We start from the raw sequence: 27,538 nt of genomic DNA on the forward strand, positions 1-27,538 counted from the left end.
ATGCTAGCGGTTCTTACAGCTTATAATACAGTGGTTACATTCATGCGACGTTTGAGGAGATCTGTACACGAACTCTCTATGCGGCTTCCTCGTGATTCAGGCTCGCTGCGCTGCGCTGCGCTGGTTTGCAGCTGGCATTGCATCAGCAGCACTTTAGCACACCCGTATTCAGATGAAGTCCCGCCTTCCCTGCTGCGATTGGCTAGTGGTACTCCGCGTCCTGCGCTAGGGATTGGCTAATGAGTAGGACTGAGGCCAGCTACTGCAACACATTTGTTTTAGGTAATACTCTCTGCGGTCTACTGCTAAGTGTTTCTTTATCCTCTGAAGATCACAGCCTTGTCATTTGGATAAATAAAATAACAGTTAGGCTTTGATCTGGAATATCAGAGTTGAGAAGGGCAGATTTTCTGTACTGTGAAAGTTACAAATCTACATGAAATCCAACACTTTCCGGGCCAATTCAAGCCATTTTTGTATGTGGTTTCAAATCCAAGCCTGGATTTCTTCACATGTGACCCGGTTTGACTGTTGTTTTGGCTACGGTGCTTCATAGCGTCAGACTGTGCAACAAGAAAGTCAGTAGTGTTCATTCATGTATTATAGGTTATATTTTGCTGTATAATTATTATTAACATTTACAAGCATATTAGCTAGCTAAACCTAACTGCTGACCTGGCCAGTCCACATGTTGTTGTGTTCTGTTCATGTTGTAATGAATAAAAAACGTCAGAGCTGTTGTGAAGTATATTGCGATTGTTGTGTTGGTTAGTTGTAGCCAGCCTGACAGAACCAAACAAAAGCAGAGCTCATAAATGCAATGGTTATAGTTACCAAGTTACAGGGCATATGGGAGCAAATCTGACCACTACCTGACCATAGAAATGAGATCCGGGGCCCTGTTTTAGCGATCTTTTAGCGAGCCGTCAACCGTGCACCGCACAGCTTGATTTAGTTCAGTGTCAGTGTGTCTTTGCTATTGCAACGACGAGAAAAGCACGCTTTGCATGGCTTAAAACATGCACAAGGCATGTACTAATTAATCATGGGTGTGTTTTGTGCATAACGTGCAATAAACCAATCAGCGTGTCACTTGCCATTCCCTTCAAGAGTCAGGTGCAGTCGGACGCTGGCAGATTGCTATTTCAGTGGTGCAAAGCAGGGGTGTGTGCATGTTGGGCACGCGCCTGTGTTGACAATTCACTGTCAAGTGGCGCACGTGTTTTCCTTCACCAAGATATCAATACGCCAGAACTTTACCTGAACACACCTTATTTCCAGACCACCACGCCTATCGTCATAGATATATTCGCCAGTACCGTTGCTATTTAAACGACGCAGGTGGAAAATAGACTCATTGGCGGGGTGTAAGATAGCTATGATTTTCGCGCAGGCTGTAAGATAGGGCTCTTGGTCTGTGCAGACAAAAATATATACTTAGATTTTATGGAAATTGTACATGCATTTTAGTTCAGCTCACTTCAGTTGGATTTAGTTTTGCAATCATAACACAGAAATCCTTTTAAGAGAAACCCAAGGGCATGTATAGGTTCAAGTATACATGTAACAATTGTGTGTTATTTTTTTTATCATGTTTTCTTGTGTTTTTCATCTATTATTTGTTTACATATCACAAACGTGTACATGGTCAATTTATTTCAACAAACAATTACCTTATATTTTCTTATAAGTATATTATATATATATATATATATATATATATATATATATATATATATATATATTATAAGTGATCCAAATATCTACTATTCCCTACTGTTTTAATAATTTTTCTGATCTGGAGCTTTCATCAGAATATTCGGCCTACAGTTTTATTTAGGCAGCTGTAGCTAAAAATATACGCTTTGGCTCGACGTTTTGTCACGGTAGCACAAACTCAACCTGAAAGCTGAACCGCTTGTCAATCAGAGCGCAGAGCACGCTGCTATTGGCCACATTCAGCGTCGAAGGCCGGGCTTTGTCAGGAAACGGGCGGGAAACAAAAACAGCAGACCCCTAGCTGACACTTTCAAGGTCGCCTGCGCGCAGAGCATCATGGGGAGACTGAAGCATCCTCCGAGCGACCACCGTAGAGACTTTACTAGAACACGCCCGCTGCCTCGTCACGAGACGTGATGCAAAAATGCGTGTGACGGATAAATGAAGCGTGGGACGAGGGGGGAAAAAGGGGGTCAGAGAACCTGTTTTTTATTGGGCGCTGCGGACCAGGAGGGTACTTCGTCAAAGGGCAACGTGCAGATGGTCGTGTATTCACTGTGTGACGACTGAGCAGCGAGGGGCTGAATTTCATTACTTGCTGTGTGCCAGTGGGTCAGCAGCTCTCGGTCACGACGACCACCGGAAGGTAAAGTGTGGCTGGTTGTGAAACATCTGTGTGGTTTTTAGGACTCTGTGGGGGCGACTGGTAGCTCAGGATAACGGCGGCTACTGTGAGGGGAGATGAGTTGACGTGAGTTTAGGGAAGAAAGGCGTGTGCCTTAATAGCTAGAGGTGCTATCACCATTATAGATAATGAGGATGAGTATTTATGAGTATTGTTTTCTTTACGCATTTATTATAACACCGACTATAAACTACAGAGTTAGCTAGTTAGCTAGTCCTCAAGTAAGTAATAGCATTTACAGCAGCTAGCTAGTGCTAGCGGTTTGGGCTTGTACACAGAGGGATGCTCGGGTAGGCCCAGTGGAGGAGAGGAGGATCTGGAGTCAGCAGTCTAGGGCGGACCTGTTGTTCGACGCCCAGAGCTTTGGAGTTATTTTGACACACTTCGTTAACGTTTCTCAGTTTTTCCAGTTCTTTACTTCAGTTTTTCTCCTTTTTCCAGCAGGTTCTCATTCAACTGAACCTCCACTAAGGCTTGTGTGCGAATCCGCACGTCCGCCAGATATCAATCAGTCTTGGTCTTATCCGCTGGATGAAGATGGAGGGGGAGAAGGTGAGTGGCTGTCCTCCACCCAAACAACAAAAAATTGTTTTCAGCATTTATACTGAAAACTTTATCATAAAAGACCTCATTTTTATTGGTTGGTGTAAAATTCAATATCACAGTAGTTATTAAATATTTTGCTGTATCAAACATGAACCACAGATGATATTTCATTTAGAATTAAAGGGGGAAAAGGTAAGGAGCCACAATGTCTACAGCACAATGTCTATAGCTTTTTCTTTTCTTTTCTGTTCTTTTTCTTTCTTTTCTAAAGCCGCCAGTGAATCTATACATATTTTTTATAGAGTTTTTACTGCCATGTACACTTACATTACAAAATTGTAAGAGATGTGTAAGTGTGAAGAATCTTTTAAGGCTTAAAAAACCTGCGCCTGATGTGAAGGTTCTTCATTCTCACATCTTACTTTTACAAAAATGTTTTTTGTAGAGAACTGGAAGTGGCTCTTACTGTATAATGGACCACTCAAAGAAGCTCGGTTTCTAAGAGCTCATTTAATGTTTTAAAAAGTGGTCCATCTAAAAACACAGGTTGGGTATGATGGGGACCATTCTGCCTCTTTGCAGCCTGCTTACCACCATGAATTTTATAACCTGGAAACCTGGAGCTCGGCAATATGACAATATTTTATGGTATCGTGACCAGTTTTGTTATCGTGATACACAGAATGCTTTTCTAAGCATATCACGGATGTTGTTAGTGCTTAATAAACACAGGTGTCATTATCAACAGTGTAATTAGACTGGTTTAATTAGATGAATCAGCAGATGTTGAATAAAAGTCACTGTATTCAGTAAAGGAGAGTATCTGAGTAGTATTTTTTAAGAATCTGCTGCTACCGATGTATTTAGTCTGTGATTACATTTATTGTGATAAATATTGTGTATAATGAAATATGTCTTTAAATATGGTAAAATAGTATTTTTACCATGTATCCCAGACCTTTTAGCTATCTAAAACGTCATATCTTTTCTAATGTCTGAAAGTATATAAGTATAAAGTATAAGAAAGTATAAATATATATATATATATATATATATATATATATATATAAACATTTAAAACAAAAAGTGACAAGGTTGACAGGATGCTTGTTTATGCAAGTCTGCTGCTGGTGTGGTGTTGGTTGACCAGTGTTCAAAACATACTGTCACTGTCATGCAAAATCTTTTCACATTGTGTTATAGAAATGCTACAAAAATGTATTTTTGCATAGATTTCTATTGAAAGTCAGGCTTTTTTCTGCTCCTGTAAAGTTGTTTATTTCAATGTTTTTTTGCATTACAGCAGCGATATGCAGTTTTTTGCAGGGATTAATAATTCTAAAATATCTGAAACCAAAACCTTCGTGAAATTGTTGTTAAGAAGTGTCTATGGCATCAGGCATGTCATGTAATAACATTGGCCCATTCCCCTTTAAGACCTTTTTTCCTGAGTGTACCAAAAAGCATAACCAGCATATGTGCCAGGAGGGTTTTTTTACACTACAGCACTGTACAAATCAGTGAACTTCGTACATGTAAAAGTTGTCTCGTACCAAACTGTCACTCTATTGCCTGTCTGAATTGCTCTAGGTAGACCTATGCCTGGCAATTTATGCTGAGATATTGAATTTATAGATGCAACGAGTCAATGCAGTAAATCTGTGGTGTAGTGAAATCTATGCCTTTTTACACACAGGCTTGGTCTTGGTCTTGCGGGACATGATGGGTGTGTAAGGAGAATGTGTTGTGGTGATATCGGTTGCTGGTGAATAAATCACAAACCCCTTGTAATCAACGGTGTTGTTTATTGAGCTTTGACTTGTGTGGGTCTAATCTAACGTGTCAGTGCAGCTGTCACCTTCAGGTTGTTGTTATGACAACAAGGGCGAGGCGAAAGGCTCACAGAGGAGCAGGTGGACATCTTGGGAGAAGAAGGGCTTGCTGTACTTACTTTTTTCAGTTCATGCATTAGTGGCTGTCTGTGTAACCTGATCAGCTTGTCAACTTGCTCCATTATTTTGTAAAAAATGCTAATGATGATGCTAATAGGCTAAAGCTTTAGTACTGAAATCAGACGAGGGCTACTTAAATGTACTGAGTCACTGTGACTTTACAGAAAGAGACAGAGAAACAGATACAGAGAGAGAGGGGAGGGGAGGAGAGGGGAAGAGAAGTGGGACTTGGCTGTTTGTGCATCATGTGCATGGTCTTTTGTTGTGTTTTTAGACTCTACTTATTACATAATTGTATATTTCTGATGATTATTAGGCCTGGCACAATAAATACAATATCAACATATCGAACAATATGACCTGTCTCTTCGAGGATACCTGGGCGCAGTGTAGTGTTGAGTATTGTGGTCTCCATACTGACTGTTGTGTTTTGTAGTATTCAAGCTGTAGTATCTAAAGTATCTTTTGGATCCTGGACAATACAAACGAGCTAAGGGTATTTTCTAAATAAACAGTAAAGCACTTTTTTAAGTCTAAGAGCGTTTGCTAAATACCTAAAATGTAAATGTAAATATGTAGACATGACTTGACTGATCATTTTTGCTCACTTGAGTATTACCCATTTTTAAAATATGTAGCAAACCTTTGACAGGCAGTACGAATTGGCAAAAAAACATACATCCCCCAAACTGCAAGATACAACAAAGTAAAAGATGACATTCTGAAGGGGATAAAAGATTTCTGCCTAAATGTTCCCTAAATATGATCCTATATATGAGCTTGAACATACATTACATACCTGTGCTGACTGGACGGCATCCATATTAAATTTCCATTCCCGTGTATAACTATTCTTAATCATTAAAAGTTCACTACTCTACTAAAATTATTATTGCATTAATATGATATTATATTATCTTTATATTAGTGGTATAAAATGGTCTTAAAATGACAATAATAATATCTTTTACAGCTAATATTTCTGGCATAATATATCATCCAAAAGATAATTGTGGCAGGCCTAATTACTATTTGATCTGTAAATTCAAATGCAGGTTCCTGTTTTTGCATGCCAGCCTTTTATGACTCACCTGCAAGGTTTTTTGATACAAAGCCCTTCTCTTTTACTTTTCACTGCATGACACAAACTCACAAATTCCTCACATAAATAATTTGAGCTAAAGGTGGATGCAAGGTCATCTGAGGCTTCAGCCCTTCCAGGATCATGTAGCTCTATATGTTTTGCACTTTCAGCATTGTGGCGTCCGATTGCCCTAGAAACATGCATTCAGCAGAAAGCATTGTGTTCAGGGCTGGCCAGGTCAATTAATCACTTATAGCAGTTGCCAACCCACAAGCTGCATTTATTAAAATTATTATGTATTCTGTATTATGTATTACTTCAGCAAATGACTGGAACTCTTGGCCCAGCAAGATTATCATGGTATTTTAATGTATTAATGTATTACTTATTTTTGCCAGTAAAATTTACTTTAAAAATGACTAATGGATTGCCTTCTTTTGGCAGTTTGAAAAGATGCATTGACTGGTTTAATGAGTCTCATTTTCTTAACTTGTTAAAATGTGTTGAAAACACTGATTTTAATTTGTTTTATAGTCTAGAGATTTGTGTGATGAAATATAATTAAATTTAGGTAAATCATATAACAGATAAGTCATATTTGGTTCTAGGATCTTAAACTTTGAAACCAAACAGCTTCACAACATTTCAGATCAACCACCATAATAAACTATTTGTTAGTTATTTGTTTGTATGAGTTGTTTCTGTGTGCCAAATCGCAGCCAAATATACCTTTTTATCAGCAAAATCTAATTTAAAAATGAGAATTCCCCTTAATTTCTTTTTATTTGTTTGTCTTTTTTACACAGAAACAAGTAACATGCTACCTCCTGTTCTCTCTGGGTACGGCTGTTATTGGCTCCCTGCAGTTTGGCTACAACACAGGGGTCATCAATGCACCTGAACAGGTAAAAGAGTGTGTGAGATCACTTTGTGTATTTTCCTTCATTTATTGGAGAGAATGATTGCTTTATTTCTAGAGGTGATGGCTTTCAGGCTTTTTTTTGGCAAGTATATCAAAGCACCAACTCGTCTGCTTTCTACCTCACCTATTTGTCATGTTCACCTTCTTTAGAAACTGCAAGCGTTCTTCAATGAAACATGGGTTCAACGTTATGGGAAGCCCATCGAACCTGGAGTGTGCACCTTTGTATGGAGCTTAGCAGTGGCCATCTTCAGTGTCGGTGGCATGGTGGGCTCCTTCAGTGTTGGTGTTGTGGCAGACAAGTTCGGAAGGTGAGTAAAAACAAATGTTTATTTTCTTAATCTCAATATAGCTTACTTATCGGTTTGTCAACAATAACCAAGGCAATGTTTGAGTGTCATTCAGCAACTACAAATAATTTAGCAACTAAAAGAAATAACTCAGTGACCGATGTGAGACCAATATGAAACGTATGTAAAAAAAACAAAACAAAAAAAAACAATGTTTACATTAGAGATACATTCAGCATATTGAGTCATAAAACCGATTCTGTGCTGGTCACATTACGCTTGTGCACCACACAAGTGTGCCAGCAGTACAAGCCTGGAATTGAACATTTTTGAACAACTAGAAACTCTGGTAACTGTGTTTTGATGAATTATTGGTTTTTATTTAGGAACAGCCAGTAACCTGTTTTTTTTTTTTTTTTTTTAATTGTTAACACGACGGAAGCCGTTTCCCATTATATATTTTCTGTAATATTTTCCATAATATTTTATGATATAACAGTTTACTGTAATGAGTCTGTCAGAAAACAGCATAATATATAGAAGTTTAATCTGAAAAGTTTCACTATTTTCAAAGTAAATATGATTAAATGGAATTAACATTAACAATATTGCTGACTTCTATGTGAACTCCAGTCACTGTATGAATTTGTTCAGTTCCACCAGCACCTCACCTGATTTACTTAAGAACTGACAAACTAGGGGTTAAATTGTGACTTTAAATACTGGCCTCCCTTGAGTTTTGGAAATACTCAGCCACACTCACACACATAAAAACAGTGTATGGTTTATTTGTATATATTCAACTGTTGATATTTTTAAACAAACACTTACTACTCAGATAAGCAGCTTTGCATTTAATCTTCTAAGGTGCATGGTATTTTTTGTTCAGTAATGTATGCTGGTTTTAGAGCTTCTTCTTGATTGGAAATTACAGGAAGTCCCCCTTTACGACTGTTGCCTTTCTGTCTTGCAGACGTAGGTCTATGTTCATAGTGAATGTCTTGGCCCTGATTGGTGGAACTCTGATGGGGCTGTGCACTCTCTGCTCTTCCTTTGAGATGGTTATCATTGGTCGGCTGGTTATCGGGCTGTTCTGTGGCCTGTTCACTGGTCTTACTCCAATGTATGTTGGGGAAGTATCACCAACCCCTCTCCGTGGAGCCTTTGGCACTCTGCACCAGCTGGGTGTGGTAGTTGGCATCTTGATTTCTCAGGTGAATTATGTCATGTGGCTGGCATTGTTTAGCATGGTTTACTGCAGAATTGCAAGGGTTTCCTTACAGGTTTCCTTACTTTCCTACAGTTAAATAACTAACTCTTAAGAGTTAAGACTTATAACGGTCTATGACGGTTTCAAGTCACGGATTGGATCCGCAAAAAAAGGGAGGCAAAGATTACTTTGCTTTTTAATGGGGTCTTTGCAGCCATTTACAAGGCCCATGGTTCCATCTAGTGGTTGACTGAGGAACTGCAGTGTCCTGCAACTGAGGAGGCTCACACAATGACAATCAGTCAGCTACAATACATTACACCACTGTTATACACATAATACTGTGTACACAAAAGTAACACAACCAAATTAAAATCATAATAATATGTCATAAATTACATGAATATTCACCCCCTTCAAGTATTTAATAATTTGATTAATTAATGCACTTTTGCCTGCAATAACAGCACTGAATCTGTGTGGACACTGTGGTTGTACTCCCTTCCTCTTTCCAAAACTGCTTAATCTGTCAGGTTGCACAGGGACAACATGGTGTAACACGGGGGAATTATAATTGTGTCTTATAAATGTTTAAAAAGTCCATATACTTTGTATTTTATGATTGTGGTGGGGCACAGATATGTAGATATATTAATCCACCAGAAGAAGTCTTTGTCATTCCTTGCCAAAAATGTCAGTTCCTCTAGCTTGTTTACCTAAAACATGTTAACATTATAATACAAGCTTTCCATATTTCTGCTAACTACTGCTAACCTTCTGACTTACAATAACTAACAATTGTGCCTCCTATCTGCTTTACTGCTGTATGTAGGTCTTTGGTCTGGAGTTTCTTCTTGGCTCTGATAAGCTGTGGCCTCTACTGCTAGCTCTGACTGTGATACCAGCTATATTACAGTGCTTGCTACTGCCTTTCTGCCCTGAGAGCCCCCGCTACCTACTTATAAACCTCAATAAGGAGGAAGAGGCTCGAAAAGGTGAGATCACTTTGTGGTATGCTGCACATGAACAGCGTATGGAAGCTAATGAGTAAACTACTAAACTACTAGGTTTTATTCATTATTATTATTTTTTAAAAAAGGCTACATTCACCTACCTCTGTGACGATGCTCTAGATTAGGCCTGCCACAATAACTTTTTGTAATGATATACAGTCCCAGAAAAAAAATCGGATTATTGTTATTTTATGATATTATTGTTATTTTAAGACCAATTCGTGCCACTGATATAACTGCCATAACATTAGCACTACCTGCCTAATATTGAGTAGGCTTGGACTTAATCTGTTAGAGTAGCTCAGATTGTTTTGCTTTGCTTTCTAATGCTGTTAAATATATCCCAACCTAATATATCCAAGATGACAACTGCCACTGTAGATGAAAATATTTAATGTTTTCTTATTTCAACTGTAAGTGGTGCTAATGTTATGACTGATCAGTGTATACCATAATAATAATGCTGTTACACACTTTTAATTAGTGAACTTAATTTTAATGAACTTATAGTTATTAAGAATATTTAGACATAGGAATTGGAATATAACAAGTTTAAATGTCCTAAATAAATAAACATTCAGAAAATAAAAGTCCACATGCTGGCCCATCCACAATAATGGGCACTCCTCACAAAATAAATGTCCATGTATTGTACAAGAAGTTGATAATGTTTATAGCTCAAACACATTTTAATCCAAAACTGCATACCAGAACAGAAATGATTACTTGTACTATTCAGTTATGTGCTATATAAATAATAATAAGCATCATGTCATTAAATATAGAACATATATTTAATGACAAGCCCAAAATAAACAATATCGGAGGCACTATATTTGACTGCTTCACACATGAGATAGGACAAAAGCAGAAAGTTCTTCAGTGCAAAAACAGACACACATGCTCACATCACATCAGTCATCTCTGTGTCTATTTGGAGTAACATCTACAGTTCTATGTCTGATCTGTAGCCATTATGTGATTTGTTCTCATAATTTACTGCCTGTGTTCTCATCCCACTGGCGCCATCATCTGTCTGACCTTCAATTATTTGGTAACCCTGGCCACTCAGTTAATGATCATAATTTTTTGTTTCAGCACTCGTGCGTCTTCGTGGCTTTGAGGATGTGTCGAAGGACATGCAGGAAATGAAAGAGGAGAGTGCAAAGATGAACATGGAGAAAAAGGTTACCATCCCTGAGCTTTTCCGTACTGCGACGTACCGTCAGCCTCTTCTCATCGCTGTTGTTCTCCAGCTGTCTCAGCAGCTCTCCGGCATCAATGCTGTGAGTGAACCACAAAGCCTAACACAATATGAAAACAATGTCAGTGACCCCTTAACTGCCATGATTGTTTCTTATCATGCTTTACCTTTTGTGTTTTTCGTAGGTGTTCTACTACTCAACAGGTATTTTTGAGTCTGCGGGTGTGACACAGCCTATATACGCTACCATTGGAGCTGGAGTTGTCAACACTGTTTTTACTGTGGTCTCAGTGAGTATCTAAGCGCTGGACCTAAGATTATTGAGAACATGTTTAGTACTTTGCCCAAGTCTTGTGCAACTGTCAGTAGAAACACTAATTAAATGTTGAATAAATAATGCAAGTATACAGCGGCCCGTATTCAGAATACGTTGTTTGTCAGCAGTCTTTGATATATTAGTAGGAAAAACACAGCTTTGCTTGGATATATGGCAAAGCTATATGATGAAATTGTTCAATTCCACCAACAGCTCACCTGATTTAATAAACCATGTAATGAATGCATTAAAAGCAGCAGATACTGCAGGACAGGTTTAAAAACGGTTATAATACATAAATATTTTTTTGTCACCCTTGCTATTCTTGCTTAAAGCTCTTCCTTGTTGAGAGGGCTGGACGAAGGACATTGCACCTTATTGGCTTGGGTGGTATGGCTGTCAGCGCTCTGCTAATGACCATCGCCCTCCTATTGGTAGGTTTGGACTTGTATTGTAATGTATTCTTTTTTAGTCATCCCAAACAAATTGGTTAATATTTGCATTTTCGAAAAAAATCTTTCATTTGTCTCCTTTGCTGAGCAGAAGCATATCGAGTCTCTGAGCTACCTGAGCATTGGAGCAGTGTTTGCCTTTGTGGCTATGTTCGAGATGGGCCCAGGACCGATCCCCTGGTTCATTGTGGCCGAGCTTTTCTCCCAAGGGCCACGTCCTGCTGCCATGGCCGTTGCTGGATTCTCTAACTGGACAGCCAACTTTATTGTGGGCATCAGTTTCCCCAAACTTGAGGTATCCACACTCTCTTTTAGCAATAAGCCTGTCAATCACCACACATAGTATATAAAGAGACTGCCTGTTTGTACAGCACAGTAATGTTGTTATGAGTTGACTTTGTTTATGTTTTTTTAAATGAACACTAAAGTGCACTGAGTCTCTTATCTTTTTGTTCCACTTGACAGAAACTTTGTGGGCCATATGTGTTTATCATTTTCATGGCCTTCCTTATCCTCTTCTTCGTCTTCACATTCTTCCGTGTTCCTGAGACCAAAGGGAGAACCTTTGAAGACATTGCTCGAGAATTCAGCAGGGCTCCGCCTCCTACAACTGCATCTGTAGAGGAGACGGGTGGAGTTGTGGTGTCCACTTCTCCAGTAAAGGAGAAAGTTCCATTGGTGGCAGCCAATTCTGAATCAGAGGAGAAACCCAGTTCTTCTGTGAAAGTTACTTCAGAGACCACAAAGGGTGAGGAGAAATCTGAGTCTGCTACAGAGCAACTGATGAAATCCTCTACAGATGAGAAATCTAATTCCACTGTCCAGGAAAGTGTGTAGATATTTATTTATTTATTTATTTATTCATTTATTTATTTTATTTCTTTGAAAACTATGTATTAGAAAAGTGGAGAGACACGGGGTGGGAAAAATGTCCACAGAAAGTCATGACACTATCTGCTGTCTTTTTTAAGGAAAGATATGGAAAGATTGATCGAAAGTGTATAGATTATGGTTTAGTGCAATATTCTCATGAATTATTTATTTTTATGGTACTATATGTAATTTTTTTGTTTGTATATATTTCTAATAAGTATAATAAGTATTTTAATGTGATATATCAACAGATACTTTTCATTTTAAAAGGGAATTTAGATTACATACAGGCATTTAGATTTACATTTAGTCTTAGACTTAATTGTTACTAACTTAAGCCAAAGTATAATTAAGAGCTAACCTGAAATGTGAGAATAATTTATGTGACAATTTCAGTCATGGAGACCTTCATCATAAATTAATAGCATTTTTTGAGTTATTTTAGATGAAGGACCCACAAAATGTTGCACTGAGTTGTTGTTATAATGTAATTACGGTCAGCATAATGAAATTAAGTATGTAGTAATAACACAACTACTAATGTTGAGTTAAGCCGTTTAAATAATTGATATTGATGATACCACATACAAGAATACACCCGGTATAGCACTGGGGCCGCTTAGCCATTGCAACTTAGTCCAAACGTAGGATAGCTAGTTGACTGCCAAAAAAAAGAATTATATAAAATATATAAAATGTCCTAAGCTATATAATGCTATACAGTGCAATGAATAGATATTTTAAGATTCCAGAACACAAATAACATATTGAATGTAAGGAGGAGGATTTACAAAAGTAGGGCAAGGTGCAAATGTAAAAGAAGGAGTAATTCCAAGTCGAGTGTCTGCCATATTTTGTTGATTGTTATCGCACTTTGTCAATTGCTTAAATTTAAAGTTGAAAACATCCAAAGCACCTACAGTTCATTCATTCACCTGAAATGAATGTAATCTAAACTGCAAGTAATGGAATATTTATTTTTATTTATTTATTCTTCTGCCCCTGCACTTTCTAACATATTATTTTAAATATTGATTTATTTTCATCTATGATGCTAAACTACAACGTATTAATGTATAAATGTCCAGTATATTTTATTTTGTTGCCATTTACTAGATATCACTATTTTTGTGTGAAAACAATGTAGAGTGTATTTATTGCTATATGCTTTAATGGACCAAGAAGAAATGAGCAATCACTGCTTAGCGTGTTGTGGCAATGTTTTCTGTCTTGTAATGAGGTGGGGGAAAAAATACATCTTATCAAGGTCATACTGCATCTTTCTAGTTAACAGAATCAATCTGGATCTTTTTTTACACAGAAAATAACTGATAAATGTAATGTTGCAAAAACATCAGGTTCAGAACAGATGACAACTTGTAGGTTAAATATAAATCAGTTACCCAAATCAAAGGGAACCAACCATTGTCCTGATAGGGCTGTAAGAGCTGCTTACATTAACACTAACTTGTCCTTACCTCGCTGTTAACATCACCCACCTACCTTACTGCACACTGTAAACAACACTTACTGTATAAAGCTAAAAGAGTATTTTAATGTAAATAGATATTTTTAAAGGTCAGTGTTGTGTGTTTGTGTGTGGTCATTAACAACGTTCACTTCTATCGCTTCTTATGGTGCTACAGGCCAAAACATTGAAGGGAGGTTATCTAGTAGAAGGTTAACATGCGTTTATGGGGAAGTAAAGGTTGTTTGTAAGATTTATATTTCTCAATTTAACCCTAAGCAACTAAATAAACCATCATCATTTCTGAATGGATTTATGTATAATAGCTTGATAGTTGTTCTTTTGACTATTGTGTGATATATTGGGTGAAATAGTTGTGAATAAGTGTAATGTAAAACAGTTTAAAGCATGCTTTTGTTTTACTGCACCTGTAAGAATGACATGGCTTAAATTTCAAATCTAACTAAGATACCAGATGTCCATCAGCCAAAACATGTTTCCGCAGGTTAGCACTGGTGCTACAAGGCTAACGTTGCTAATAAACACTACAAGTCTATAATCACCTAAATCTTCTCTGTAAATAGATGCCCACACACGTCCCTTAACTTGCTCAAACAACATCTAGGTCATCAAGTTTTTATGTCTGTACAAAGTATGTGCATGGACTCTGTGCGGAATACACCTAATAACCCCTGTTGTCGGAAATGCCTGGCTGTAGTGTTCAGCTGCATGGTAAAGGTCTGTTTATTTCTATAGCTCATAGTTGGTCTGTGTCTGTGTTGGTCAGTACGCCGCATCATTTGATTTTGTAGAAAAAGTGTAAGATCCAAAGTCATTCCCAAAAAGCGCACATGGCCTGACTAGTCACGCTTAAACCCATTTAAAGCCAACATAGACCAATGCTGGCCGAATGCAACATGGGAAATAATCGCAATAAGGAATCTAGTTATAATCTTGCAAACAGTGGGCCTGCAAGTTTCTTTTCGTCTTTGCGTCGTCATAGTCTGTGACTAAAAACTCTGTGAGCCTCTTTTTCATTGCAGGACCAAATGGTTACTAAGGCCCCACCGTACCACTCCGTGTGCCATGCTACTAACTCAGGACCATGAAGTGCACAGTGTCTCGTAATAATTGTGCAGCAGTTTTGTTCTTGAGTCTTGCACTACATCTTCTAGGCTAATGTAGCACTAGCTACCGTTACTCACTGAGGCCATAATTCATTTGTTAGCATTGTGTAATCTGTATGCATAAATTACACTATATATATATAGATGTAGTGCCAAACAATGTTGATGCCTTTGTGTGTGAAAACTTTGTAATGCAGTTAGCACTATGCTAACAAATATCTATAGCTGTGGTCCTGGCCAAGACGGCCCCCACAAATATTCTTTTTTATCGCCAGAGCATTGGTTGTTGTGGGGGTGTATATATGGAAAAGATTTGGACTAGAAATAATAATAGCGCACTTTACCACAAAATTATGAGGACGCTTCATAGTCAAGTTTTGTTTGTATTTCAAAATCTTCTATTTATGTATTTTTTATTAAACATACATTTTAAATATTAGATATCAACTTCAGAATTAATGTAGCCTACTAATTTTCTTTTTTAGAATTAATGTAAAGTTAAGTAAAAGTGTATTTTCATTAAATTGATAGTGTATTTGGAGAAAGTGGAGACAGTTGATTTCCCCAACTCAATGCCTGAAGTCTACAGAGTGGATGACTTGTGATTGTAGTGTTTTTTAACAATATTAACTCATAGCAAGACAAGATATTAACAACCAAACATGTCTGGGCTGATGAAAGACGTCTGGGGTAAATGAACAATTGCGTAAATTGGACTTTTTGCTGAACCATACTTTTAAAAACATTTACCCCTTCAATTCTACTCACCTTTTTGATTCTCATGTGTGTATATGTGATCAAATGTGCCCTCTACTGTCTGAATTGTGAACAAGAAATGCCTGATGTCTTTGTGGGGTCCTGTATAACTTTTTTCCCCCCATTTTCATTGTGTTGTTGCATCTTTGTAGTTCTCATGTATCTGCTGCTTATCCGTGCCTCTGTTGAAGGTGTTCCTGTGTTTGTGAAACAGGATTGGTGTGTGATGCTTAAATTCACATCGAAACTACTGAAAAAAGGATAAAGACTTCGGCCAGTGAGATTTAAGGTTAGACTGAGCCATTATTAAACTGTACACTAGTTAAAATCACAGTGTTTAAGTCCACAGGCTGAATGGTTATCCATTTATGTCGACAGGCTAGTTAAAAACACATGCTGGTAGGAACGCAAATCTTGGGAGGAGAAAATGTTGTAGAGTTGCTTTATTGTCCTTGTATCACACAAATCTTTGTATGTATGTTAATTAATAAAAACTCAAGTATACACTCATGAAGTGACTTTTAATGCCCATCACTAACTAATAGCTCTGCTTCAAGTCATTCTGAACACTGGGGATATTAGAGAGCAACCAGTTTAACCACCAGAGGGCACTGGTATCTCCAAAATGATACCTTTGAGCATTACAGTTTGTCCATAAAAAACAAAAACTTTGGTAGTTAGTGATGTCTTTAATGCCTTTGTAATTTGTATTGTAATTTGTAGTTTTCCTGGTTAGATAATAATAAATAAAAAAAATTGAAACTTCTAAATAATAATTGAAGTGAAGTGTTCTATGCATCTATGATGATACAAGGTGGGACAACAACGACCACTTATTTCCAGCGGTGCCATAAAAATGCCTTTTAGATCATGCAGACAAATATTGGTCGTCTAGAAGTTATTCTATTAATAATCAATGTTGTTAACTCTATGAACATAATAAATTAGTTGCTCTTGTCAGTTTTTCGCCTTTCCAATTTTAATAATCACCAAATACCAGCCACTAATTATAACTCTCCCTATCGCACAATGCAACAAGTGCGAGAGTGTGCATGTGCTATGAGATACATGTAGCCAGCCAACATCACTGGACTTAACTTGCATTTCTACTTTAGCTTGAATTCACACATTTAATTCTCAGTTAGGTTCATGGATTAGTGGATCTCTGATTAAAGGACACTCCCTATCATATCAGTCATATCATTTAGCATTTAAAAAAGTTGACATTTGGCTTATTAAAATGGTGCATTATGCTAATCAGTATTTAAAACCACTTCACTTAGCTAGGAAGAGGTAAATATTTTATTTTGATTAAACACATTTTCTCGCTGGATCACTATGTTGCTGAAATCAAGTGTGCTCCTAAGAAAAAACATACAAAGGATCTGAAGATAAAGAAGTTCATTAGAATATTCTTATTTCTTCCATTTATAACACAGTCTTTAATGCTGTATTTCACTCTATTTATCATAAATAATGCGAAAAATGTTTTAATTTTCCGAAGCCAAAGGCAACAGTGGAAAAGAAAAACTTGAGAGTTGGAGGAAGAAACCTTGGGAGGAACCAAGACTCATAAGGAGAGCCCATCCCTACTTTTTTTATTGATGAAAAATCACCCAACCACCACCAACACTGTTCTACTGCTCAGGTGTGCTGTTATAATCACAATATAATATAAGTAATATAATCATAGTAGAGAAGATTAATGGCGGTAATAATAATAGTTGCAGATAGTTAGAGTCCATATTATAAGGGCATGTACTTGATATCCTATTACTTTGACATGCAGGCATTGTCTGAATGCTTCTGTCATATGAGCTGGTCCAGATAGCTGTTAAAATGACAGTGAGGTGTAAGAATTCAAAGACCATAAACCGTTTATAGGTTTGAATGAAACCGATATACAAGAACGTGTGTGTGTGTGTACCCACATGGCTACAGGACTTTCAACATGTATGATCATGTCAACTTGAAACTAAACACACACACAAGATCACTATTGCTGTGAATGAATTCTGTTTATGTCCTGTAAAAAAACAGTAGGCTAAGTGGAAGCTCGAGTTTAAAGTATGGGAAAGCTCCTCTTACATGTATATTACAGCAGTCACAGTCAGTAAGTTCTTCTTCAAGTTCACTAGTAATAGGGTTGACTTGTGGTTCATCATGAGGAATCATTAGTGTCTTTGCAATTGTAAAACTACATATTGTTATCCGCTATGATGTTCTTCCTGTTGTTATTTCAAGTGTTCTTTTATGACTTGTTAATACTTTGGAACTAAGATTTAGCGTAACACTTCTGGTGCACAAGCAGTTCCTCACTAAATCACATACTATACATCTCAAGGCCTTGTGCCAGAGGAACCTCAGGCACTGCCAGCTTCGCTTTAGAAATAGTGAGATAGCCCAGTTGTGGTCCCACAGCTATAAAGTGTAGGTTAAGATTGGACAGTGAGTTCAATCAAATTCTTCTTGCTTTTTTTTGGGGGGGGGGTATTTTTTGTTAAAATATCATATTTATACATTTGTGTGCACAATACTTGACACATTTGGTATTTTTTATGGAGATGCAGTAAACTCTTAAACACAATATTATTTATAAACTCCTATTGCTATTACTCTGTGTTTCACAACATAAAAACATAGCTTGTGAGATATTCTATTCATCTTTCATGCACAGCTTATTTAAGGTCTATTTAAGATATTTAGACAGTTTACAGTCAGGTGCAATTTTTACATTTTATGAAATCTACCAAATCTGACCAAAGCTTTGTATCTTGACTCTATTCACAGTCCAGTCTGCCTTGTCTATATGTTCTATGGTATACTTAAAACATTAAGTTTTGTGACAAGGTCACATAAAAGGTTTCCTTCCTATGACTGTTCCATCAAGATTATGTAAGTGTAAGCAATGCTACACATTAAAAGAGTACACCACCAATCCTGACTCAGCTGAAAAGTTTTTAGCAGTCGTCTGGGGGTTTTGACTAGTCTTAACAGTTATTGGGTTTATCGTGACTGTTGCAGTTCCCTTGAACAGTAATTCCTTTGCACTGTAAAAATCCCAAATACCTGAAAAAGATCTTCTTATGGCCTTCCTCTGCATTGTGGACATTGATTACTTTCATTTTTAGATATTTAAGTCAGAAAATGTATAAAGCCTGGGCATTTGGTGCAGCTGATCCTGTTCCTGATTACAGTTGTTGACATGACTGGATTTGCTAATCGAAGTCTGAGATCTTCACATCTGAGCCTTTGCAATGCTTAGGGTGTTTTTATGTTATAAAAGACAGTAACAGTGTGTTAGGCTGCAGCTAAAAAATTCTTGCACACTAAATTCACACAATATTTTTATATTCATTAAAAAAAAGTCATCATTGGTTTCCATGGTTTCCAGCCATTACAGCGCCTGCATCCCAAGTAAAAAGTTTTGCATTTCCCGCTGAAAGTTTGCATTTCTCTAATGTTTTCTTTGCAATACTGAGGGAAGGTAAGGTTACAGTATTTGTTTTAAGTAGTGTTAGTTGATGTTTTGTTAAAATTTCAATGTTGTTTCAAAATTAATTCGGGTTCAAAAGTGATGATAGATCAACATCGGATTGGAATTTTTATTCAATAAAATAATTGTTGATAGTTTAACATTGTTTTAACATCTATTCAATGGCTGATTGCTATCTGGGTAGCCTTCATCAGTGTATGAGCTAGATAGAAAATAACATTGTACAGCTAGTATTTCAATAATATGCACAGAGCTCTTTTGTGTGGTTTAGAATGGAGAAAATGGATCTGGAGTTCTATGTGTTCTATGTGACAAAATGCTGCAACAACAGGAGACACTGCTCTCTTATTATTTTCTCTCCCTCTTTCAAACACACCATCAGAGCACCGTGTGCTGACAGTTATCCACACTCATTCACGTGAGGTGTATCAAATGAAAGGTCATGTGTTAGCAGAGGCTAGAATAGTTCACCGAACCAGAGCAATGATCTGTTCCCTCTCCTGTCTTCTCTTAACGAGCTAGCTAATTAATGGCTTATTTCAACAGGGCAGAACCTTTCAATGATGACCTCTGCAGATGTCTTAATTTAGCTCTTTATTCTATTTAACAAATGTTTTGCTGATCTTAACATTTTTTGGTTGTTTTTTGTACTGATATGTTTAGGTTTATGCTACATAATCTTCTGATAACATCTTTCTTTCTTTCTTCTCATCTTCCTCCTCCTCTTTTTCTGGCTAGTATTATTTATTTATCTTATAGAATATAAACAGTAATAACACCTTAAAGTAAGTGATTTCCATTTTCTTAACAACCTCTCAGACAACTAATTATTCTGGCCAAAACTCAGCCCAGGTAGAATACTTATGGGTCATTTATGGCCCTGGTTTTTTAACCCTGGTCACATTTTAGTGTTTTCCTTCTCTAACACAACACCTTCAGCTCTAAAAGGGCTGGTTAATGAGCAGATTAGCTGGATCAAGTGTGTTGGGAACAAGAAAACACTAAAATGTGCAGAGCGGGAGGTCATCTATGACCATGATTGGGAACCACTGACCACTGGAAATAGACCAAATTAGAATGTCTGTAAAAACTGGAAACATAGAAACATATTTTAAGTTAATATGAATATGAACTGTCCCAGTATGGGGTACTAAACAGCTACTGTAGTACTGTGAGGGAAATGTGAGGTACAAGTACATGTAAAGTTTGCTAATATCAACAACAACAACATGTAATTTGGCAAACTAGAGGTATTTTATTGTTTATTCACAATATCAATAAAACCAAAGTGCTGAGAGTTTGAATGTGTGCATGTGCATGTGTATGCATTTGTAAGTGTGTGAAAGAGAGTGAGTAGGCTGAGGGTGATGATAGGGGCTACTGTATAATAAATGGTGTACTGGTTTATTTTTAAATCTGGGACAGCTCGCTGGGACTGGGACATCATGTATATGTGTGTGTGTGTGTGTGTGTCTGCATGTCAGTGAAATTGGAGAGGTGTTTTTTTTTTTACTTTATTTTTTTTACTTTTAGACTTACAGGGAGTAGTAATCAAACTAAACAGGAACATTGCCAAATTGTGCTGAATTCTAGAGTTTCAGAAAGCATAAAATAACTTGAGTTTAAATATGGGTCTAGAGTGAGTTGGATGCACCTGTGAAATCATTCTGAACTGCTAATGCTTTATTTTGAAGGTCAAATACAGATGCTTTTAGATGATCATCTTGTCTTTAACTCTTTAAAGTCTTTACCTTTAACATTCAACTAAATATCTATTAAATACCTGAAAGTTAAATTTAATGTAACAGATGTTATGAAGGCTCACTCTAACCCTTAACTTCAACTCAAAACTTTCCCATAATACCCTCACTTTATTTAAAACCTAAATTTAATCTTAACTTCAAGCTTAAAAGAAATCTAAAACTTGTTAAATAATAAAAGTTTCTGAGTTTCACTGGGTAGTGTTTATATTCTTTAACTAGGTAGTGAGACCTTTTGGTATAAAACTAGAGAGTTCTTGGTGTAACACAAGATGCATGTAAACCATGTAAATACAAAATATATGTTATATTTGTTTACATGAAACAGTTTAATACAATGTTAAGAAGAATTTATATTAAATAGTACGGAAACACTTATTGACTTCATTTGGCTGGTTTTACATCACTAACAGAAGCCCTATAGCATCACAATCTTTGTCTTAGCACTGTAACTATTATTACTTAACTATTTTGCTCATTTTTCTTGAGTCATATTAAACAGTGTTTCTGCCCTCTTTGTGTCCTCTCAGTATTTACTTGGCACAGTGTGCAATTATCCAGCCAAAGAGATTGTAGTCGGTTAGTTAAGGTTAGCTAAGCTTTCAGTCAGTGTATAAAAATCAGCAGTGACAATACATTGACTATATCAGTACCAAATGTCGTATGGTGCTCAGTTATTTCATATTTTATGAGAGATACAAAATAAATCCTACATCCTACAGATGTGCATCAGAACCTGAAATAATGTATATACACTATATAAATAGTATTCAAACAATGTTTGTCTAAAGGATTTTGGTAGGTAGTTTGTTTCACATTGGCTACAGTAAAAACTACTCCTCAAGGACTTTGCTGTAAGGATTTGATTGCATTCAGCCATGGGAGGTCAGCTACTATGTTGGATGATTAGCTCTGCATCACAAACGCCACTTCAACTCATCCCAAAAGGGGGGGGGGGGGGGCTACTATTTTACTCTTAAACACAATATTATTCATAAACTCCTATTGCTATTACTCTGTGTTTCACAACATAAAACATAGCTTGTGAGATATTCTATTCATCTTTCATGCACAGCTTATTTAAGGTCTATTTAAGATATTTAGACAGTTTACAGTCAGGTGCAATTTTTACAGGTGTCCATTTTATGAAATCTAGTTCTTTTTAATTCCAAATTTACCTTTACTGAGTGTGACCAAAGCTTTGTATCTTGACTCTATTCACAGTCCAGTCTGCCTTGTCTATATGTTCTATGGTATACTTAAAACATTAAGTTTTGTGACAAGGTCACATAAAAGGTTTCCTTCCTATGACTGTTCCATCAAGATTATGTGAGTGTAAGCAATGCTACACATTAAAAGAGTACACCACCAATCCTGACTCAGCTAAAACGTTTGTGAAAGTTTTTAGCAGTCGTCTGGGGGTTTTGATTAGTCTTAACAGTTATGGGGTTTATCGTGACTGTTGCAGTTCCCTTGAACAGTAATTCCTTTGCACTGTAAAAATCCCAAATACCTGAAAAAGATCTTCTTATGGCCTTCCTCTGCATTGTGGACATTGATTACTTTCATTTTTAGATATTTAAGTCAGAAAATGTATAAAGCCTGGGCATTTGGTGCAGCTGATAGTTCCTGATTACAGGATCCAGCCATGGGAGGTCAGCTACTATGTTGGATGATTAGCTCTGCATCACAAACGCCACTTCAACTCATCCCAAAAGGGGGGGGGGCTACTATTTTACTCTTAAACACAATATTATTCATAAACTCCTATTGCTATTACTCTGTGTTTCACAACATAAAACATAGCTTGTGAGATATTCTATTCATCTTTCATGCACAGCTTATTTAAGGTCTATTTAAGATATTTAGACAGTTTACAGTCAGGTGCAATTTTTACAGGTGTCCATTTTATGAAATCTAGTTCTTTTTAATTCCAAATTTACCTTTACTGAGTGTGACCAAAGCTTTGTATCTTGACTCTATTCACAGTCCAGTCTGCCTTGTCTATATGTTCTATGGTATACTTAAAACATTAAGTTTTGTGACAAGGTCACATAAAAGGTTTCCTTCCTATGACTGTTCCATCAAGATTATGTGAGTGTAAGCAATGCTACACATTAAAAGAGTACACCACCAATCCTGACTCAGCTAAACCGTTTGTGAAAGTTTTTAGCAGTCGTCTGGGGGTTTTGAATAGTCTTAACAGTTATGGGGTTTATCGTGACTGTTGCAGTTCCCTTGAACAGTAATTCTTTTGCACTGTAAAAATCCCAAATACCTGAAAAAGATCTTATTCTTCTTATGGCCTTCCTCTGCATTGTGGACATTGATTACTTTCATTTTTAGATATTTAAGTCAGAAAATGTATAAAGCCTGGGCATTTGGTGCAGCTGATAGTTCCTGATTACAGGATCCAGCCATGGGAGGTCAGCTACTATGTTGGATGATTAGCTCTGCATCACAAACGCCACTTCAACTCATCCCAAAATAATTGTTTAAGCGCCATCGCTGCAGAGAGTTGTACAGCTCCAGAGCCTAATGCTGGGAGGCTTTATACCCCTCGAGCCAATGCTTGGCATTTGGCATAGCCATGTTTTCTGTGCAGATTATACAAGCTGTATGTGCACAATATAACATTAATGTCAGCAATGAATTCACTAATAACTGAATTCACTAATACAGACAATTGTAGTGATCATTTATAGAGATGCATGCTGTTAGATACAGTAACAGATGATAATAAAGAAAAAAAGTTTAAAAGACTTAAGGTCAGATCATTTAGTCGTAATTTCACTTAGAATTGCCATTGCTTGTTGGCTTTTGTTCTACCAGGCTGTCTCATTCTGAATCTTCACCCACTAAAATCACCACTCCGTAGCCAGGCCCCTCCTAGATATGCTGCTACCTCCTCTGCCGTCGCACGAAGATTGGGTTTTGGGTGTAGTAATGCCTGAAACAAAGAGCATGCTAGTGGGGTGAAGCCTGTAAATTGTGGGGCTACATGGTGGAAATCCATTCGACCACTTGACCTGCAGTTCTCAGATAGCGCCCTCTCCCCCTCAATCCACTTTATGTACTTATCATATGCTACATTGTCTAGAATGCTCTCTGACCAGGGAAGTCTTCCCATTAGCATAGCATAGATCAGAATTCCCAGTGCCCAACTGTCTGTGCTGGCCTCTACTGAGACTAGTGTATGTTTTTTTGGTGCTTTCTGGGTTTCTTCTTTTGTCTCATTTTCGTTGTCATCCACAGAGAAAGGCCTCAAACCACATACTTTCTTCTCCCTTGCTATTTCTGCCTCAGGGGTGCAGTAGGGGGAACTGTACCATACACATGGTACCCTGGTACCCACTGCCTTCGCCATGCCAAAATCACCAAGCTTAACCCAATGACAGTTGCGGTCACACAGAAAAATGTTTTCTGGCTTAACATCACGGTGGACAAAGCCAAGAGCGTGGAGGTGAGACAGAGCTCCGCTGATCTGAGAGGCCACTTTCTGAGCACAGCTCTCCTCCAGGCCCACCTAAAAGGAAGGGGAGAGAATTTAAGTCGTACTTAAAAGGGAACAAGGCCTAATTAAATGGTTACATAGAAACAATGGTTATATATTAAATATTAAAATATTATCATGATTATTGACTTTTTGGCTTAAAATGTGTGTGTGTATTCCTGGTGGAGAGTGATACTCTGTGATAACTCCACCCAAATTACCAAATTGCTAATAGATTATCATTCATTATTCCCTCTGGAAAACTAGCTTTATCACTGAATAGCACACAGCTTGAATAACATATTTGAGTGAGAAATTAAATATTGGGCAGATAGAGATTAGGTTGAATATAATGAAATAACCTTTGCAGGCCATTATGTACTAATATATATATATATATATATATATATATATATATATATATATATATATATATATATATATATATGATATAGGCTAGAATATTGGACAATGTGATAAATTTTACAAACCTCAGGTACAATGACATCATATAGGTCTCCATAAAGACAGGGCTGCTGGGCAAAGACAAAGTGAGTATGGGTGGAGAATGCAATGCCCAAAGCAGATGTAAGAGATGGGTGGGTACAGTAGGCCAGGCAGAGATTGTACTCCCTCAGAAAGGACAGTAGAGAAGTTGATTCACGAGGAAAGAATTTTAATGCCATCGGAGTACCTACACAGGTTAGATCAGAAGAAGTCAATAAAATTCTATTATTGATATATGGCTGTTAACAGGCATTAGGGGCTCTGGACCCTACAACTGTTTTTGTCTGGTTTAATACATTTAGACATAAATAACTAAGAGCATGAGCAATACAAGATATAGAAATACACAAAATAGGAAGAATACAAAAGCACATAAAGCACATTGACAGAGGGAGAAAATGGTAGGTAACGAGTATTACACTTTTATTTGAAGGCTACCTATATAGGGAATTTATAACACATGCATAAGCAATGAAAGCAATACTTGGGAATTTATGAAACTAGTCACAAGGTAACATCAGATGTTTCACAAGCTAAATAGCAATGGATACATAACAGGCTTTAAGACTAAAGTGACTTGAACTTAACTGTGACGTAAATTTAACTAGACTTTGTTATCAAAGTGGTAAATGAACTTTTAATAATAGTGTGATAATGAGGTAAAAGGTTAAAAGAGAATCATACTAAAGAAAACAGGCAGAGAGGGATGCACACACACTACTCACCCCTCTTCTTATGCACTGCCAGCATGACCTGGCCGTACGACCCTTCACCCAGAAGTTTGATAACCTGGAAGTGATCGGATGGATCCAGCGAGGTCAGTGACTGAGCGGTTAAGTGGCACAGTTCGTCTAACAGCCGCGTGGCAGACTGTGAGAAATGTAACCAAGGAGCCAAGGAACGTGATAAGTATTAGCAACTTCCTCTGTGATTTGATAGCATTCGCAAGCCTCCTGCTTCTAGTGACACATCTTTTTTACACTATGTTCACACACAGTATTCCATTGTAACACTATATTTGCAGCTGGTATTCCACTGAAGTGCCAGAGCTTACGTATGCTGCACTGTTGACTGTTTTCCCTGCTCTGATTGCTTTCCCTGCTCTGACTCACCAGGAATTAATAGGTCATGTACTATGAAAGGGTCTTAATAGAATTAAAAAAAACAACTGTATTGACAGCTTCCCAGCCATGCCATGTGATACCCAAAAACAGGACTGACAATACTAAGAGCGTTCCCAGTGTCAGACAGGAGGCTATTTGGCAGGGACAGTGATCCAGTAAAGCCCATATCCCTTGGGTTCTTCTTATAGTACACACTGATGTACCCTGGCATTGACAAGCTGGGTAGGCTGGTAGTTGCGTAAGTCTTTTGGGTCTCAGTTCTGAGGATTAGACATCCAATCCATCCAATCATCACCCTTCATATGTCCCTTGACTGTCTATATTTGGGACTGTCAAAGGACATTTGGGAGTATGAGTATAGAAAGATATGTACAGCCTCATGTCAAGCCATGTGTGGGGAGAAAGTATAGAAGTGTTTAATAAATAATAATAAATAAATAACAAAAATGTCTCTCCACAGGACTGAACCATCATTACCAAACACCTTTTTTGACTCATTGTTTTTGAGTGCATAATGTGCAACATCACTAAATATTTCATAGTTCAAGTACTATCAGTGTCAGTGTTTACTTTGTAGCTTGTGGTGAACTGAACAGCTTAATTATATAAGAGGGATCTACCACACCTGTTCAGTTCAGAGTATATTAAAGGCTCAAAGTGGTATGACTGAGCGGTATGTTACCAAAAGAAAACTGTATACATATTACAAATGGTCTCTGTTAGTACATGTTCAGTATTGTAAATCTTTTGATTGCACAACATGCTCCCAGTGCTTGTGAAAGAAAGTGAATTTATTCTTAGTCAACATCAAATCATGACCAGATACATTGTGGTTTACCACATATGGTAGTGACTAGATGATTGTGAAACAGGACCTTTGTCCTTAACTGAACTCAAAAGATGTCTCAGAAGAACCTAGCATGAAGGTTCACCAAAATAACTACTACTATGTATTTCTTGTTAGTGTAAAAATCAACAGAACCATGTTAACAGTAAAATTAACATCAAACCATGTTTTTGACTTGTTTTGCAGGATGCTGTTATGAAAAATAAATCAAGTTGGAGGTATTGTTGAAGTTGAAGAATAATCCAGCTGGCAAAATTGATCTAAAGTTGTCATATTCCGTTTCTGATCTGTTGAAATGCCCTTTTGTGATGCAGAAAGTGTATGCATTAGAGATTCTTACAACTGACATACACTTCAGACAGTAAATGAACATGAATTAGACTTACTGTCATATTGGCTGTAGGCGAAAGCTGTAGAGTTGTTCCGTTATCTTGCTAGGTCAGTCTGTCCATACACCTGCTGTGAAGTCAAGCTTTAGGTCACAGAAGCGCAGTTTATTAGCCGGTTGTAAATCAGACAATTTGGCTTAGCTTTACAGTCACCCCTGTCTGTTTATGCATTTGCAGACACTCGATCTCAGGCTCTTTACTGCATGTTTACCCTGCTGTCACATCTCTGCTCTCCATACGACTTGAGTTTTTATACCAACACATGGTGCCCCTGTCTGCTTTCCCTCACTCACTCACTTACACAC

At 37.3% G+C, this 27,538-nt stretch overlaps 2 protein-coding genes across 2 annotated transcripts; one reads left to right on the forward strand and one right to left on the reverse strand.

The window, feature by feature from the left end:
* The first annotated feature begins 2,031 nt into the window (after nt 1-2,031).
* On the forward strand, nt 2,032-16,127 carry slc2a3a (solute carrier family 2 member 3a). Its single transcript, XM_072675823.1, has 11 exons — nt 2,032-2,365; nt 2,846-2,956; nt 6,793-6,891; nt 7,059-7,219; nt 8,172-8,412; nt 9,241-9,403; nt 10,520-10,707; nt 10,811-10,915; nt 11,277-11,375; nt 11,485-11,688; nt 11,859-16,127. Exons 2-11 carry the CDS (start codon nt 2,936-2,938, stop codon nt 12,228-12,230), a joined length of 1,653 nt encoding a protein of 550 aa, XP_072531924.1. The 5' UTR covers nt 2,032-2,365; nt 2,846-2,935; the 3' UTR covers nt 12,231-16,127.
* Nucleotides 16,128-23,724: 7,597 nt separating this feature from the next.
* LOC140551348 (serine/threonine-protein kinase SBK1) lies at nt 23,725-27,296 on the reverse strand. Its single transcript, XM_072674753.1, is given in 4 exon segments — nt 23,725-24,399; nt 24,858-25,060; nt 25,599-25,743; nt 27,231-27,296. Coding segments are annotated over 4 exon segments (1,089 nt in total).
* Between the last annotated feature and the right edge of the window lie 242 nt (nt 27,297-27,538).

Source organism: Salminus brasiliensis, chromosome 3, assembly GCF_030463535.1.
Source record: "Salminus brasiliensis chromosome 3, fSalBra1.hap2, whole genome shotgun sequence".
NCBI lineage: Eukaryota > Metazoa > Chordata > Actinopteri > Characiformes > Bryconidae > Salminus > Salminus brasiliensis.

Bases quoted from the DNA above. Each gene is read 5' to 3' on its own strand.
- slc2a3a (XM_072675823.1), top strand. From the start codon at position 2,936: ATGAAGATGGAGGGGGAGAAG. The intron at 10,916-11,276 runs GTGAGTATCTAA...TCTTGCTTAAAG, and splicing joins CTGTTTTTACTGTGGTCTCA to CTCTTCCTTGTTGAGAGGGC. The intron at 11,376-11,484 runs GTAGGTTTGGAC...TTTGCTGAGCAG, and splicing joins TGACCATCGCCCTCCTATTG to AAGCATATCGAGTCTCTGAG.